The 15,062-nt window shown below is 47.8% G+C and overlaps 1 protein-coding gene across 1 annotated transcript in view; it reads left to right on the forward strand.

The window, feature by feature from the left end:
- The window catches only part of LOC138851042 (ipis-1-like), a 39,739-nt gene extending 25,195 nt beyond the window's left edge, over nucleotides 1-14,544 (forward strand). Inside the window, exon 6 of the mRNA XM_070091934.1 lies at nucleotides 13,954-14,544. Coding sequence (XP_069948035.1) covers nucleotides 13,954-14,262 — 309 coding nt within the window. The 3' untranslated portion in view covers nucleotides 14,263-14,544. The remainder of the gene's footprint in view (nucleotides 1-13,953) is intronic.
- Nucleotides 14,545-15,062: the final 518 nt, after the last annotated feature.

The raw sequence follows: 15,062 nt of genomic DNA on the forward strand, positions 1-15,062 counted from the left end.
AGGGGGAGAGAAAAGGGTAGAAAGGGGGAGAGAGAGGAGAGAGATAGTGAGGGATAAGACCGGGGAGAGAGAGAAATGTGGGGGGGGGAGAAAGGGAGAGAGGGAGAAAGGGGAGGGAGGGGGGAGGGGGAGAGAAAGAGAGAGGGGGAGAAAGGAGGGGGGGGAAAAAAACCAGGAGAGAGAGAAAGGGAGAGATGGAGAGAGGAGCCAAGAGAGAGAGGGGGGTGAGAGTTTGGGGCCAGGGGAGGGAGGGAGAGAGGGGAGAGAGAGAGGAGAGAGGGGAAAGAAGAGAGGGAGGGAGAAAAGAGAGAGAGAGAGGGAGAGAGAGGAGGGAGAGAGGGGAGATGGGAGAGAGGGGAGAGAGAGGGAGAGAGAGGGGAGGGGGGGAGAGAGGGGAGGGGGGAGAGAGGAGAGAGAGAGGGGGGGGAAGGGGGAGGGGGGGAGAGAGGGAGAGAGAGAGGGAGGGGAAGGGGGAGAGAGGGGGGGAGGAGGGGGGAGAGAGAGGGGAGAGGGGGGGAGAGAGAGGGGGAGAGAGAGAGGAGAAGGAGAGGGAGAGGAGGGAGAGAGGGGAGAGGGGGGAGGAGGGAGAGAGAGAGGGAGAGAAGGGGGGAGAGAGAGAGGAGAGGAGGGGAGAGGGGGGAGGAGAGGGGGGGAGAGAGAGGAGAGAGAGAGGAGAGAGGGGGGGGAGAGAGAGAGAGAGAGAGAGGGAGAGAGAGGGGGGAGAGAGGGGGGAGAGAAGGGGAGGAGAGAGAAAAGGGAGAGGGGGGAGAGGGAGAGAGAGAGAGAGGGGGAGAGTGGGATCAGAGAGAAGGGGGGGAGAGAGAGGGGGAGGGGAAGGAGGAGAGAGAGGGAGAGAGAGGGGGAGAGAGAGAGGGGGGGAAAAAAGAAGAGAGGGAGAGAGGAGGGGAGGGAGAGAAGGAGGAGAGAGAAAAGGGAGAGAGGGAGGGGGAGAGAGAGAGAGAGGGAGAGGATGGAGAGAAAAGGGGAGGGAGAGGGGAGGGAGAGAAGGGGGGGAGAGAGAGAGGGAGAGAGAGAGGAGAGAGAGAGGGAGGGGAGAGAGAGAGGGAGAGAGAGAGGGAGGGAGAGGGGGAGAGAGAGGGGAGGGAGAGAGAGAGAGAGAGGGAGAGAGAGAGAGGGAGAGAGAGAGGGGGGGAGAGGAGCGGGGGAAAGAGAGAGGGGAGAGGGGAGGGGAGGAGAGAGAGAGAGGAGGGGAGGGAGAGGGAGAGAGAGAGAGAGAGCGGGAGAGAGAGGGGGGAGAGAGAGAGGGGGGAGAGGAGGGGGAGAGAGAGAGAGAGGGGGAGAGAGAGAGGGGAGAGAGGGGAGAGGGGAGAGGGGAGAGGGGGAGAGAGGGAGAGAGAGGAGAGTGGGGAGAGAGAGGGAGGGAGAGAGAGAGAGAGAGAGAGAGAGAGAGAGAGAGAGAGAGAGAGAGAGAGAGAGAGAGAGAGGAGGAGAGGGGAGAGAGAGGGGCGGGAAAGGAGAGAGAGGGGAGAGAGAGAGAGGGGAGAGAGAGAGAGAGAGGGAGAGAGGGAGAGGGGGAGAGGGGGAGAGAGAGGGAGAGAGGGGAGAGAGGGGGAGAGAGAGGGAGGGGAGGGAGGAGGGGGAGGGGAGGGGGAGAGAGGGGGGAGAGAGGGGGAGGAGGGAGAGAGAGAGAGAGGGGGGAGAGAGGGGAGAGAGGAGAGAGGGAGAGAGAGAGAGAGAGAGAGAGAGAGAGAGAGAGAGAGAGAGAGAGGGGAGAGAGAGAGAGAAGGAGAGAGAGAAAAGGGGGAGGAGAGAGAGAGTGAGAGTGAGGGAGAGAGGGAGAGAGAGGGAGAGAGGGGGGAAGAGAGGGAGAGGGGGGAAAGGGAGGGGAGAGGGGTGAGAGAGAGGGAGAGAGAGGGGAGAGGGGGGAAAAGGAGAGAGGGGGAGAGAGAGAGAGAGAGAGAGAGAGAGGGGAGAGAGCGAGAGAGAGAGAGAGAGAGAGAGAGAGAGAGAGAGGGAGAGAGGGAGAGAGAGAGGGAGAGGGAGAGAGAGAGGGAGAGAGAGAGAGAGAGAGAGAGAGAGGGAGAGAGAGAGAGAGAGGGAGAGAGAGAGAGAGAGAGAGAGAGAGAGAGAAAATGAGGGGGGGAGTGAGGAGTAGGGGAGGGGGGGGAAGGAGGGAAGAAAAGAGAGTGGGGGTCTGGGGGGGGTCTGTGGGGGGCGGTGTGTGTGTGTGTGTGTGTGTGTGTGTGTGTGTGTGTGTGTGTGTGTGTGTGTGTGTGTGTGTGTGTGTGTGTGTGTGTGCGTGTATCTGCGTGTATCTGTGTGTGTGTGTATCTGTGTGTGTCTGTGTGTGTGTGTGTGTGTGTGTGTGTGTGTGTGTTTTTTTTATGTGTGTGGGGGCTCACCCAAAAGGTTTGGGGGGTCGAGTCCCCCCTCCTGGCCCCTGCATCTGTTCTTTACCATGGTCACTCTCCTGAACTGTGAGCTTTATCGATTTTGCTTAAACCCAAGGGATGGATCCTGCCTCCACTACATCAATCCCAAATTTTTCCCCACTTCGACTACTTGTGGCTGAAGAAATATTTCTCTTTAAAAAATCCCGTGATTCATCTGTGTCTTCAACTTCCAACTGTTTTCCCCTTGTTTCTGTGTCCCATCTCTTTGGGAAATCCTGTCTTTGTCCAATTTTTCAATTTTTATCAGTATTTGTAAGCGCGTTACTTTTTTCCCCAATCTCTCCTGTCCTCCAGTGTCGCCCGGTCGATTTTCCTTAATCTCTCCTGTTAAGGAACCCTTTTGCCTGGGACTAACTTGTTGCAAACCTTTTCACTTTTTCTAGTTTTCTTTACGTGCTTGGCAGACTTGGGTTCCAAACTTGTGCCCTGGGAAAACAGTTAGGGGCCCTGGGAAAGATTCCCCCTTTTTAATATGTCGGGAAAGCTGTTCTTTGATTTGCTGGCGCCCATTTTCTGCAGCAGTTATTTGGGTTTATTTCGCCCCAAGAGGAAAGAGCCCCGGGGGTTTACTAACCCCCAAAATCTTTTTTCCCGAGTGAGGTTTCAGCCCTGGCCCCCAGGGCTGTACTTTTTTCTGGGGCTTTTTGCCCTTTCCCCCATTTTTTCATGACTTTGCACTTGGGGGGGCTTGAACTCCCGGAGTCAATTGCTGGGGCAAGCCTGCAGCCCATCCAGATCCCTTTATAGTTCTTGGGCCCGGTCTTCGATCAAATGAATTCTTCTCAATTTACACATCATCTGGGAAAAAGGGGCACTTTTTGGGCCCTTCCTTTCCGGGGCGTCGTTCACAAATACCAGAAACAGCACTTCCCAGGACTGACCCCCCGTGGCCCCAATCGTCACAGGTGCCCACCTGACACCTCGCCACGTACCATGAATCGCTGCTGTCTTTCCTGACAGGTAATTTTTCCGGGTGCATTGTAGTGCCCTTTTCCCGTTATGCCGGTGGTCCCCCAGTTTTCACCAATCTCTTTTGTGAAACTGTGTCAAACGCCCTTTTTCAGCCCCAAAAAAATAATCTACCCATTTACTTTTCTCTTGTCTTACTACTGTCAGCCCGTCATAGAACTCCCGTAAGTTAGTGACACAGGGTTTACCGTCCCTGAAACCGTGTTGGCTGTTAAGTCATTCCTTTTTTTGGTGTTCCACCACTCTTTTTTCTGATAATCTTTCCATGACCCCTGCATACTATACATATCAGGAAATTTCTTTGTTTAGCACTTCTTGTCTGTCTCCCTTTTTTAAAATTTGGGACTACTACGTGTCTAGCCTCCCAGCAGCCTCTTCACTTCTTTTCCCCTGTTGATTTTACTTTTGTCCAACACTTGGTGGTGTACCCCATCTCTCCATCCTTTGGGGTTCCTTTTGTCCCCTGTGAACACCCTTTTAACCCCATGTTGAGTTTTCACATACTTTTACAGTTGTTTTTTGGGTCTTCCCCCTTTCCCTTTCCCTTTGCCTGATTACCTGGTTTTGACTGTTGTTTTCCTCCCGATGTGGCTTTTACAACTGTTTTGGGGCAAATTTGGCTTTCGCTGCTATGTCATTTCAAATTTTCCTTGGGGGCCCCCTTTTTATTTCCAGTATTTTCCATTTTTGGTTCTGACTGCCCCCTTTTTCTTCTGGGCAGGCCCTTTAATACTTTTTCCATTCCCAGCAAAACTTGGTTTCGGCCTCCTTGCACCCTTTGGGGGGAAAGGGTCATCCTGGTTTTTTTATTATTCCTGTTACCCTTGGGTACAAACCTCCCCAGCTTCCCTTTTATTGTTGTCACATATTCCATCATCTCGTTTTCTGACTTCCCACTGAACCCCCTTTAGGAAGTTCTTCATTCCCGTGTAGTTCCCCCTTTCCCGTAGTTTGGTTTATTTGTCCGGCTCTTCCCCGCTTCCCCCCACTTGTAATTTACTGTGTTTCCGAATCTTTAAAACCACATGATCCTTCCCCCAAAGGGGGCTTTCGTATTTGATGTCCTCAAATCTGCACCACTAAGGTGAATACTAGGTCCGTCTCCCGGTTCATCCCCCTCTTCTCTCTCTGCTAGTGTCCCTTACATGTTTGGCATAAGTTTTAGTACCACCCCATCAACTCCCGCCCTCCACGTTTTTTGGCCCCCCCTTGTGCCCAAGTTCCCCCCAATCATTTTTCCCCTTTTGGTTAAAGTCCCCCTGATCAGTAGCTTTTTCCCCGCTCGCATGAGCCCTTCTGCCACTTCAGCCCAGTGTGTTTGCCCATTTCTCTCATCATACCTTACCTTTGGCCCCCTCCTGTTCTGTGGGGGGGATTATAAAAATGCAATTTTCACCATTGAACCTCCAGACTGGTTATTCCCACTCTGTAATCTCTTTATTCTCCCTGTCCCTCTTTCCAGTTAAAAAAATCCAATTGGTTTTTTTATTAAAAGTGCCACCCCCCCACCCCCCCTGTTCCCCTGTCTTTCCTCAGGGTCTGATATCCCATTGAAATATTTAAACTGGTTTGGTTTTGTGATGCCCAGGGAAACCCGTTTGACTGTTTCGGGGCCCCCCGCCCACTTATTTGTTATTTCCCATCAGCATTTTTTGTACCATACTTTTGTTTTTCCCCCAAAAATGTGTTTTGGGGGAGTCCAGAGGGGGGGGGACCCGGGAGTATACTGTGGGCTTATAGCTGAGTGTTGGGTGGGGCCGGGTGGATTGTGGTTTTTGGGTTTGGATAGCATGATTGGGCAGGATTCTAGGGGATAGTTTGTGTGTGCTTGCTCTTGTTGCTCTGCCCTGCTCTGGTTTTCCCTCTGCTGATTCAGTCCCTTTTCTCTCCTCCTAGCTCCTCTTTTTTGTCCCATCCCCCAGCTGCTGTCATTCTGGTTTTTTGTTCTTCAGTTTAGAACACCCCCTTGTATTCCCCCGAGTCCTTCCAAAAATGGGGTTTTTCTTGGGGAATCCGTTCTGTATTTTTTCTGTCCTGAAAATCAGCTTTATCGGTCAAATTTTTCCCCCTTTGAATATTCCCTCATTCTCTGAAAAATTTTCAATTTTGGAATGTCCTCTTCCATCTATTTCCCCGGGTGTTTCCCTCTCCTTTCTTTCTGCCTGCCCACCAAATGGTGTCCTTCCCCCGCCCCCCCTGAAGCCCATGAATATCACTGACTTCACCCTCCCCCCCCCATTATCTTTCCCCCCTATGATTTAGCCCTGTCTGTTTCGGCCATTTTTCCCTTTTTTTTTCCCCCCTAGCTCTTTGGGGGCACGTTTTATGCCACTGCATTTGACCTATCCCTCTCCACCTGCACCCATTTCTCTTCCCCTTCAATTCCTTTTGGGCCCACGGTGGTTGATATGGCCTTAGTGTTGTACCTCCCACAAAAACCCGCACATAAAAGAGAGAAGCAGACGACGTTTCGGGCCGACTTTGGGCCATTTAACAAAGTCCATAACCAGGAAAATGGCGGGACGGCTATATAAAGGGAGGAAGAGGTGGTGGTGGCAAATAGTAGTACAAGAATGGTATATTAAAAATGAAAAGAAGACAAGCGCAACCTGGGGATTCCCCCTTGGGACGTTTTGCCATCAAGCCAGCCACTTGATGGCGAAAAAGTCCACAACAAAGACACCCCGACGCCGTACATTTTCTTAATTTCACAGTAGTGCAGTAGTGGAGTAAAGTAGAAGAGGCAAAATGGTAGGGAAATGGGGGGAAAAAGGAGGACGGGGCCAGGGCAAAAACAAAAGGGAAGGGGGGCACTGCAAGAGAGCTGGTGCCCAACAGAGGAGAGGGGGACAGAGGTGCGTGAAAGGGGGAAATGGTGAAATAAATGAAGGAAAAGAAACACGAGACAGAAGGGAGAAAGACAAAACCCCGAGGAGAAAAAAAGGGAAAAAGGAAAGCAGAAGAGGGAGAAGAAGAAAAAAAAAAGGAAAAAAAGAGGAGTCAGGGTTTAAATCATTGGGGTTCTAAATTTGGGGCATTTTCAAAAGAGGAGAGGGGAAAGGGCCCCCAAAAGACGAAGGGGTTTGGGGTAAGATTCATACAAAAAATTTTGGGATTAGAGAGGATTCAACTAGATGGCGACTGTTGGGGTTGGAAGTAGGGAAGAAGTTTTGCAGGGAAAACCAGTCAATAGGATTTGGGTATGATCTCTGACGGGCAGAAAAGAGCATTGTTATGTCGGCAAGCCTAAAAAATACTTTTGGGTTTTAAGTCTGTCAGAGATCGACCAGTTTCCCCCAAGTAATTTAAGAAGGGCAGAGGAACAAGAAAAGAGTAGACAACCGGGAAAATCTGAGAGGGAGGAGAGGTTGAATGGGTTAGTGAAAAGTGAGGGCAGCGTCTGGGGGGCCGTTGTGGACGTTTCCCATCCAGTGGCTGGCTTGATGGCGAAACGTCTACGATAGGGATGCCTGGGGTTGTGCATGTGTCTTAATTTCATCCGTCGGTATTATATACCATTCTTTTACTACTACTACTACTTTTCACCACCCCTTCCCCAAGTTTAATTCCGGGTTTCTACTTCTGGTTAGTGTGACTTTGTAAAAAGGTCCAAATTCCGACCGGGAAAAGTCGTCGTGTTTTTTTTATGTGGTTATTTTTTTTGTTTCCCGTCAAGGTATTGTGCCTTTTTTTTTATTTATACCCCCCTTCCTTCCCATTGACCTCCCCCGCTTCAAAATGCTGTGTCTTCTCCGGGTTTCACCCCCGTAACTCGTTTTCCCGCCTGTTTCCTTCCCCTTCAGGTCCCTTTTTTCCTAGCTACCGCAGTTTTTGACTTGGGACTCCCCAACCCACCCTCTAACCCTCTTTTTCCCAAATTTCACAGGAAAGTTTTTGCCTCCATTTTTGTAAAAAAGCTCTCCCGGGGTTTTTTCTCCCACTCTTCCTCTGTCCTTTTTCACTGCTATTTTGTGTGTGTGTACTACCATTTGTGGTTTCAGGGGGGCGAGGGCACAGCTCCTGGCCCGCCCCCCTTTGCTGATTGCCACCAGGTCCCCTCTCCCCCCGCCCCCCGGGGCTTTTATCAACCCGCCTTTTTCATGCATGGTTCCTGCCCCACCCATCACTTTCAGGCCATTCCATGGCCTGACTACTCATGACTGAAGAAATACTTTCCCAACACCCTTTTTATTCATCTGGGGTCTTCAACTTCCAAGGGCCTCTGTGTCTGTGTCCCATCTCTGAACATCCCGTCTTTGTCCACCCCGTTATTCCACGCAGAATATGTCTTTTCATGTCTCCCTGACCCCTGGCTTTCCCGTGTCGTCAGGGGATTTCCCCAACCTTTTCTTCCAGGACAATCCCCGAGCTCTGGGGCTAGTCTTGTTGCAAAAACCTTTTTACTTTCTTTTAATTTCTTGACGGGTTGACTAGGTGGGTTTTTTAAAAAGGGGTGCATACCCAGATGGGGCCCGAGTGATGGTGTCAGAGTCTTAAACGAGTCCCACGAGGAACAACGCTATCCAGGTTTGCCAGGGCCCGATGCTGCAGCAGTTATCTGATTTATGCCCTCAGGGGATATGCTTGGGGTTTACTCACCCCCAGATTTTTTTTCCCTTGAGTGAGGGTTTTATTTTGGCCATCTAAACTATACAGTTCGGGGCTTTGCCCTTCCCAATCTTCCTTGGGCTTTTTATTTTGCAGGGTTTAAAATTCCGGGGCTAGTTGGGTGACCCAGGCTTGTAATGTCCGGGGTTTTCTTTGTCCTGCCTGATCCGTCCGATTTTGATTCTTTCCTTTAAAAACCCCATCGTCTGCAAAAAAAGGACACTTCTGAGTCTATCCCTTTCCCTTTGGGGCGTTCACGTATACCAAGAAAAAAAGACAGGGCCAGGATTTACCCCGTGGGAAACCCCGGGGGTCACAGGCGCCCATCGACACCTCCGCGTACCAAATCCCTTGTTTCCCCCTGTCAGAATTCTCTGATCCATTGCAGTGCCCTTTTCCCGTTATTTTGCCGGTCCCTAGCTTTTTTCAAAATTTTGGAGGAAAATGTGTCGAAAACCTTCTTTTCAAAACCAAAAAAAGCAATGATCCACCCCCCTCTTTGGGCTTACTTCTGTCAAATTTTTCAAAAATTTGTAGGTCGGGACAGGGGTTTTCCTTCCCCCGAAACTGTGCCGGTTGTCAAATACACTTTTTTTTTCCAGGTGCCCCACCACCTCCTCCCGATTTAAACTTCTCCATGACCTTGCATCCCATACACGTTAAAAACAGGTCTGTAGGTCCCCCTTTTTTCCCTTTAAAAGGGTTTCCTTTTTTCCCCCCAAAATTGGGACCTTTTTCCCCCCCCCTTTTTTCCCCCTAAATTTTTCCCCCTCCTTTTGGGAAATTGCCAGTTTTTCCAAAACCCGATTTTTTGCCCCCGGGATTTTTTCCCCCGGCACAAAAAAACCCAAAAACCCAGAATAAACCCCCACCCCCACAAACCCATTTTTTCCATTTTAATTAATCATCAACACACAATTTCCTCCCCCTTTATTAAAAAAATTTTTTAATTTTTTTTAACCCACCCCCCAAAAACCTCCCCCAAAAAGAACTAACACTGGGTTTTGTTCTTCCCAAATTTTTGTTTTGGGAACAAACCCCCCTGCCTCTCCCCTTTCATTTTGTTGCTACATAGTCCATCATTTTTGTAATTTGGGTTTTTCCCGTCAGTTTTTCTTCCACTGAATGTCTTGAAGGAAATTCCCCATGCCTGAGAAATTTTTCTTTTAGTTTGGTTTTTTCCCGGGCCCATTCCTGCTACTTTTTTCTTTCCCCTTGGGGGCTCAATCATTAAAAAAGCACAGAACCACATAATCACTAGCTCCCAGGGGCCTTTCAAAATGATACCCTGGGGTTTTCCGAAACTATTGGAATACAAGGTCCAACCTTTGGTTTATCCCCTCCCCCTCTTAGTGTTCTTAAACATTTTTTAGCGAGGCTCTCCAGTACCACATCCATCATCTTGGCCCCCATGTTTCGGGACCCCCAAGGGTAATAGGCCCCTTTGTAATCTCCTTTTTGATTGAAATCACCCAAAAGGGGGCCTTTTTTTCCCCCTGTGTGGCCCCCCCCCACCCGGCAAAGGGGTTGATCATTGCTCCCGTTGCTCTTCCTTTTCTCTTTCCTCCTGCAGTCTGTTGGGGACAACGCAATTATCACCTTTTGTCCTCAGACTGGAAATTTTTCCTACTAAGTAGTCCCTTTTTGCCCATGCCATCCATTCCCTTTCCCTTTTTCTCAAAAAACCCCTTTTTAATAAAAGAGTAACTCCTCCCTCCCCTCTCTCCCTCTTTCCCCCCCTGGGAAAATTTGAAAATCCGGATGGAAAAAAATTGAATCTGTTTTATTCTGGGGGAGTTTTGTTTCCTGGGAGGCCATTATGTCTGGGGGTGTCTCTTTGATTCTTTCGTGCCACCCCATACTTTGTTTGTTTTTCCCTCTGCATTTGTATTTCCACACCTTCAACTTCTTTTCAAACTGTGGGCCCAAATTTTATTGGGGTTGGGGGTGGGGGGGCCCGGTAAGGAACCGGGGTTTTGCTGTGGGGGGGAAGTTTTAAATGGGGTGTGCCTTGGGTGTGGCAGGGGGTTTTTTATTTAAAGTGTTTGGTTCAAAAACTGACCTGGGTAAAGGGTTTACAGAAAGTTTTGAGGGGGGCTTATTAGATCTTCTTCCTGGGTCTGGGGGTTCCTGTTTTCTCCATCCCCCCCTTTTCCCCCCCCGCCTTTTGGAAAACCCTCTCCTAGTTTCTTTTCCCTTTTTTTGGTTTTGTCGCGGGGCGGGGGATACACCTCCTGTATAAATATGTCCCTTAATCGTGCCTTTTTCCCGGGGATCCTGGGGCCAGTCGCCTGCCTTGAAGGTCACCCCTCACTGGCCCGGGTTCTTTTTTTCAAACCCCTATTCTCCAAAAACCTTTCCGTTGGGCCCTATCGTCTTCTCCCATTGTTTTATGATGCTTTCAATTTTTTTTCCCCTTTGGTTTTCTTTTCTTCATATGTTTCCCCCTTTTGACTTCCTGGAGCCCATACAAAAGACTGACCCCCACCCCTTTTTTATTCTCCTTACTGCAAAATCCTTGTGTATCCCCCATTTAATTTGGTTTTCCACTGCAGCCCTTTATCAGTTTTCCCCTTAAAAGTAATTTGGGGGCCCGTGGCCCATTTTCCCCTTTTCCCCGGGTTTCCTCCTTGGGCTCTTTTTTGTCTGAAAGGGCCCCCAAATAAAAACTTTCTTTTCCCTTTGCTACAGTTTTCTCTGATAGAGCATCCCAGAAATTGTGCCCTTTTTTTCCACATCCCTTTTTTTGTGGCTGAGGTACAGTCTCTTTTTCAATCCCAAAATGTTTTTTAGTTCTTTAGGCTGTTTCCCGGATTTTTCAATTCCTCCTTTTAAACTCTGATCCTAGCTTCCCGCTGCTTTGGGAAGCACCTCCCACTTCCTGCTTTCCCCAAACCCCCCCTCTTCCATTCTCTGCTAAGTTCTAGTTTCTTTTTCCCCTTCATGATCCCTTTTTTGAGCTTCCTGCCTTTTAATCTTCCTTTTTTTTTTCCCCCTGTCCCTTTGGGTTTTTTTTTGTTGTTTCTAACCCCTTTGTTTTTTTCCGAGGGCCCCGAGTGGGGAAAACCCATGTAAAAACTGGGATGTTAGGTTAGTAGGGGGTCAGAGTGTGGGGGAAAAGGGGAGGAACTGTTATTTTTGGGGGCTGAGGGGGGGGTGGGGGGGGTTTTGGGTGATCGGGGGGGGGGGTGATCGAGGGAGGGGGTGGACAGGGGGAAATAGGAGATGTCGGTGGTGGGGGGGTGTGTGTGCCCGGGCATATTTTTTTTTTTGTGTGTGTGTGTGTGTGTGTGTGTGTGGGGTGTGTAATTTTGTGTAATTGTGGAATTTTTGTGGGTTTTTTATTTTTAAAGGGGGTTTTGGGTTTAAAAGTCCCAGGTCCCGGCTGCCCACACCTTCTTTGGGCCTGGAACCCAAACCCTTTTGGGGCTTTTTAAATTTCAGGGGGTGTGTGTGTGTGTGTGTGTGTGTGTGTGTGTGTTTTGTGTATGGGGGTGTGTGTGTGTGTGTGGTTGCCTATATCACCTGCTTATAGTGAGTTAATCGCCTTGTTCAATGGATTACCATTTGCTAAACCTTATTGAATACTTGAGTGCCTATTCTTTATCGTGTTATGAGAGTTAGACCATTCACATTCAGCTTGGCGGTTAAATTGGAACCTGGACCCCACACCCAAACAACCACTCATAGGTGATACAGTACTTGTAGTGCAGCTGTAGCAGTGTAGGTTGTCCAGGTCGATGTGACGTCCTGGAGTATCCAGCTCGATGTACGTCCTGGCTAGATCCACCTCAATTTCTTCTCGTTAATAATGTACCCTATTCACTGTATTTCTTTCACTGGTCACACTATTGTTTCACTTTATTAAAATCTTGGGTGACACTTGGCAACGCCGCCTTCCCACTAGCCTGCGCCACAACGCTTTTATTTTCCAGATCACTTTCAAAATTGTGGCTCTCCCCACACTTGTGTGGCTCAGGCAATTAAAAAAAACACTTCTAGGATTGTTGACTACCCTGACACACTTAGCAACCCTTGCAGAACACTTGTAGCCCTCAAAAACACTTAAATCCCCGGAGCACCGACGGCGTGACTATCCCGCTCGCTGTCCCTACTGTGTGTGTGTGTGTGTGTGTGTGTGTGTGTGTGTGTGTGTGTGTGTGTGTGTGTGGTGTGTGTGTGTGTGTGTGTGTGTGTGTGTGTGTGTGTGTGTGTGTGTGTGTGTGGTGTGTGTGTGTGTGTGTGTGTGTGTGTGTGTGTGTGTGTGTGTGTGTGTGTGTGTGTGTGTGTGTGTGTGTGTGTGAGTGTGCGCTTGCGCTCGCCTAATTGTGGTTGTGTATTTGTGTGTATTTGTGTGTGTTTGTGGGTGTGTTTGTGTGTGTATGTGCTCACCTATTTGCAGTTGCCGGGGTCGATTAATAGTGCATGATCACGCCTCTTCACTAGTCGCTACTAGATGCACTCTGCTTTCTCCGTGAACTTTATTAAACCTCTTCTTAAAGCTATGTATGGATCCTTCCTCCTCTACATCACTCTCCAGATTGTTCCATTTCCTGAGAACTCTGTGACTCAAGAAACACTTCCTAATATCCCTGTGACTCACCTGAGTCTTCAGTATTCAGTTGTGACACATTGTTGTTCTGACCCTTCTCTGAAACATTCTGTCCCTATCCACCTTGTTAATACTTCTCAGCATTTTATATGGAATTATCATACCCTCCCTATCCCTCCTGTCCTCCTGTGTCGTTAGGTTCATTGCCCTTAACCTCTGCTCGTAGTACATACCCCTTAGCTCCGAGACTAATCTTGTTGCACACCTTGGTGTGGGTTCCATACTGGTGCTGCATACTCCAGTATGGGCCTGACATGCATAGTGCACAGTGTCTTGAATGACTCCTTACTTAGATGTCAAAACGTTATTCTTAGGTTTGCCAGGCGCCCATATGCTGCACCAGTTATTTGGTTGATGTGAGCCTCAGGAGATGCGTTCGATATTATACTCATCCCAAGATCTTTTTGGTTGAGTAAAGTTTGCAGTCTTTGGCCCTCTAGCCTGTACTCTTTTTGCGGTCTTCTCTGACTTTCCCCAATGTTTCAGCCTGTTCACACCCTTTTGTAGTCCTACTTGATCCTCATTCGTTTGAATTCCCCGCATTAGCTTTACATCATCTGTAAACAGGGACACTTCTGAATCTATCCCTTTCGTCATGTCATTCCCATATACCAGACATATTACACTTTTTTCTCATTCTGCTAATAAATTAATTCAGTATATATGGTGGTATAATATATGTGATGGTGTACCATATGTGGTGTAACAAGTATGGTGAAACATGTATGATGGTGTACCGTATGTAGTGGTGTAAAAAATGTGATGGTGAAACATATGAGGAGGTGTAACACATGTGGTGAAGGTGATATCAAATGTAAGACATGACTGAAAAATTCAGTACTGTATATAATTTGTACTTTATATAGGCAGAGAATTATCATGTGCTGTACGTATAATTCATTAATTTTTGCATGATATAAACGTATATAAAATATATTTCTTATTCTAGGTTAAGTTACATGCAAGAAAAATATATAATTGCGAATAATAATTCGACTCTAATAAAATAACTTGCAAAGGAAAGTCATTTCTGGTACCGCGGGGCATAGTAGAATCCTTTGGAACGTTTAACGTTTCTGTTCCAATGCAATTTGTTTAAGCTTGAGAAGGCAGTATTACGTACAGGGCGTTAATTAACATTCTCGATGATCTAAAAAAAAAAGGATGTTAAGTTAAGGACCTAACTCTGCAGTCTTGTATAAACAACTGACGCATTACGTTATGTCTCAGTTAAAATTTTGTTTACTTTCACTTTTATAGAAATCTTAGTCTACTTTGCTGGCAGAGAAATTCAATTTTCTGGGAAACATGAATCTGTTCTCTGTTGCAATGATCTTCTCTCTTCTCCAGACTCTTCATCGTCTGGGGATTAAGGACCTGTTCACGAACGCTTCTGACCTTTCAAACTTTGATCCTGCTGGACGATTGTTTGTGTCGAAAGGGATCCACAAGGCTGTGGTGGAGGTTACTGAAGAGGGCACAGCAGCAGCAGCAGCTACGGCGCTAATTGTGGAAATAACATCGGTATTCGGACTACCACCACCCCCCCCTCGTTTCTTTACTTGTGATCACCCCTTTGCTTTCGTCATTACTGACAAAGTTACCAACAACATTCTTTTCATGGGAATTTTCAGGGATCCAAACGGCACTGCAATGTGAAGAATGGAGTATACCAGATCATAACAAATGACGGAGATGATGATTTATATAGATTTTACACCATACGAATATCTTAAAAGCTCTGCTTTTTGTTCAACATCACTTTGACAGATTTGTAGTTTCTCGACTACATATTGGTCATTACTTCAGCATTTCACACATTAAGAATATGGATAAAAGTAACATTGTTCCTGAATATATCCTACACATGCAATCCATTCTAAGGCAGAGATACACCAGTCAGACTAGAGGACATCAGGAAAATAAAACAAATTAAAGAGAGCCTGGGCCTATTTTTAAACCCCGCCAAATGTAAAATAGTTTCTACCATTTGACAGATCATTGAGGATATTACTGCTTTTCCAACAACACGATCTGTCGATCCAGCCAATTGCACTTTCGTTGGTGCTCCTCTCGTGTCCAGTGCTACTGATCTGATTCATAACAAAAAAAAAAACTCAGACCTTAGGTTGATGGAAGGCAGGATATAGGACACATATACACATGATGCCTTCTACTTACTCACCAGATGCCTATCCCTCCAAAAATTCACTTACTTCTTGAGATGCTCCCCTGCCTTCAACAGTCCAAAATTCGAGAAATATGATTCCCTCTTAAAGATCATGCTAGAGTGTACTGAATATTTTGCTTGAGGATGGGCAGTGGCTGCAAGCTTTTCTTCCAATCAGGCTTGGTGGTCTGGAAGCATCTAAATCCTCCTAGACTACCATACGAGCATTCTTATCCTCTCCATAGTATCGGGCGAGCTAATAAAACAAATTCTTCCGGATGGCCTTGGT

Source organism: Cherax quadricarinatus, chromosome 37 (genome assembly GCF_038502225.1).
Source record: "Cherax quadricarinatus isolate ZL_2023a chromosome 37, ASM3850222v1, whole genome shotgun sequence".
NCBI lineage: Eukaryota > Metazoa > Arthropoda > Malacostraca > Decapoda > Parastacidae > Cherax > Cherax quadricarinatus.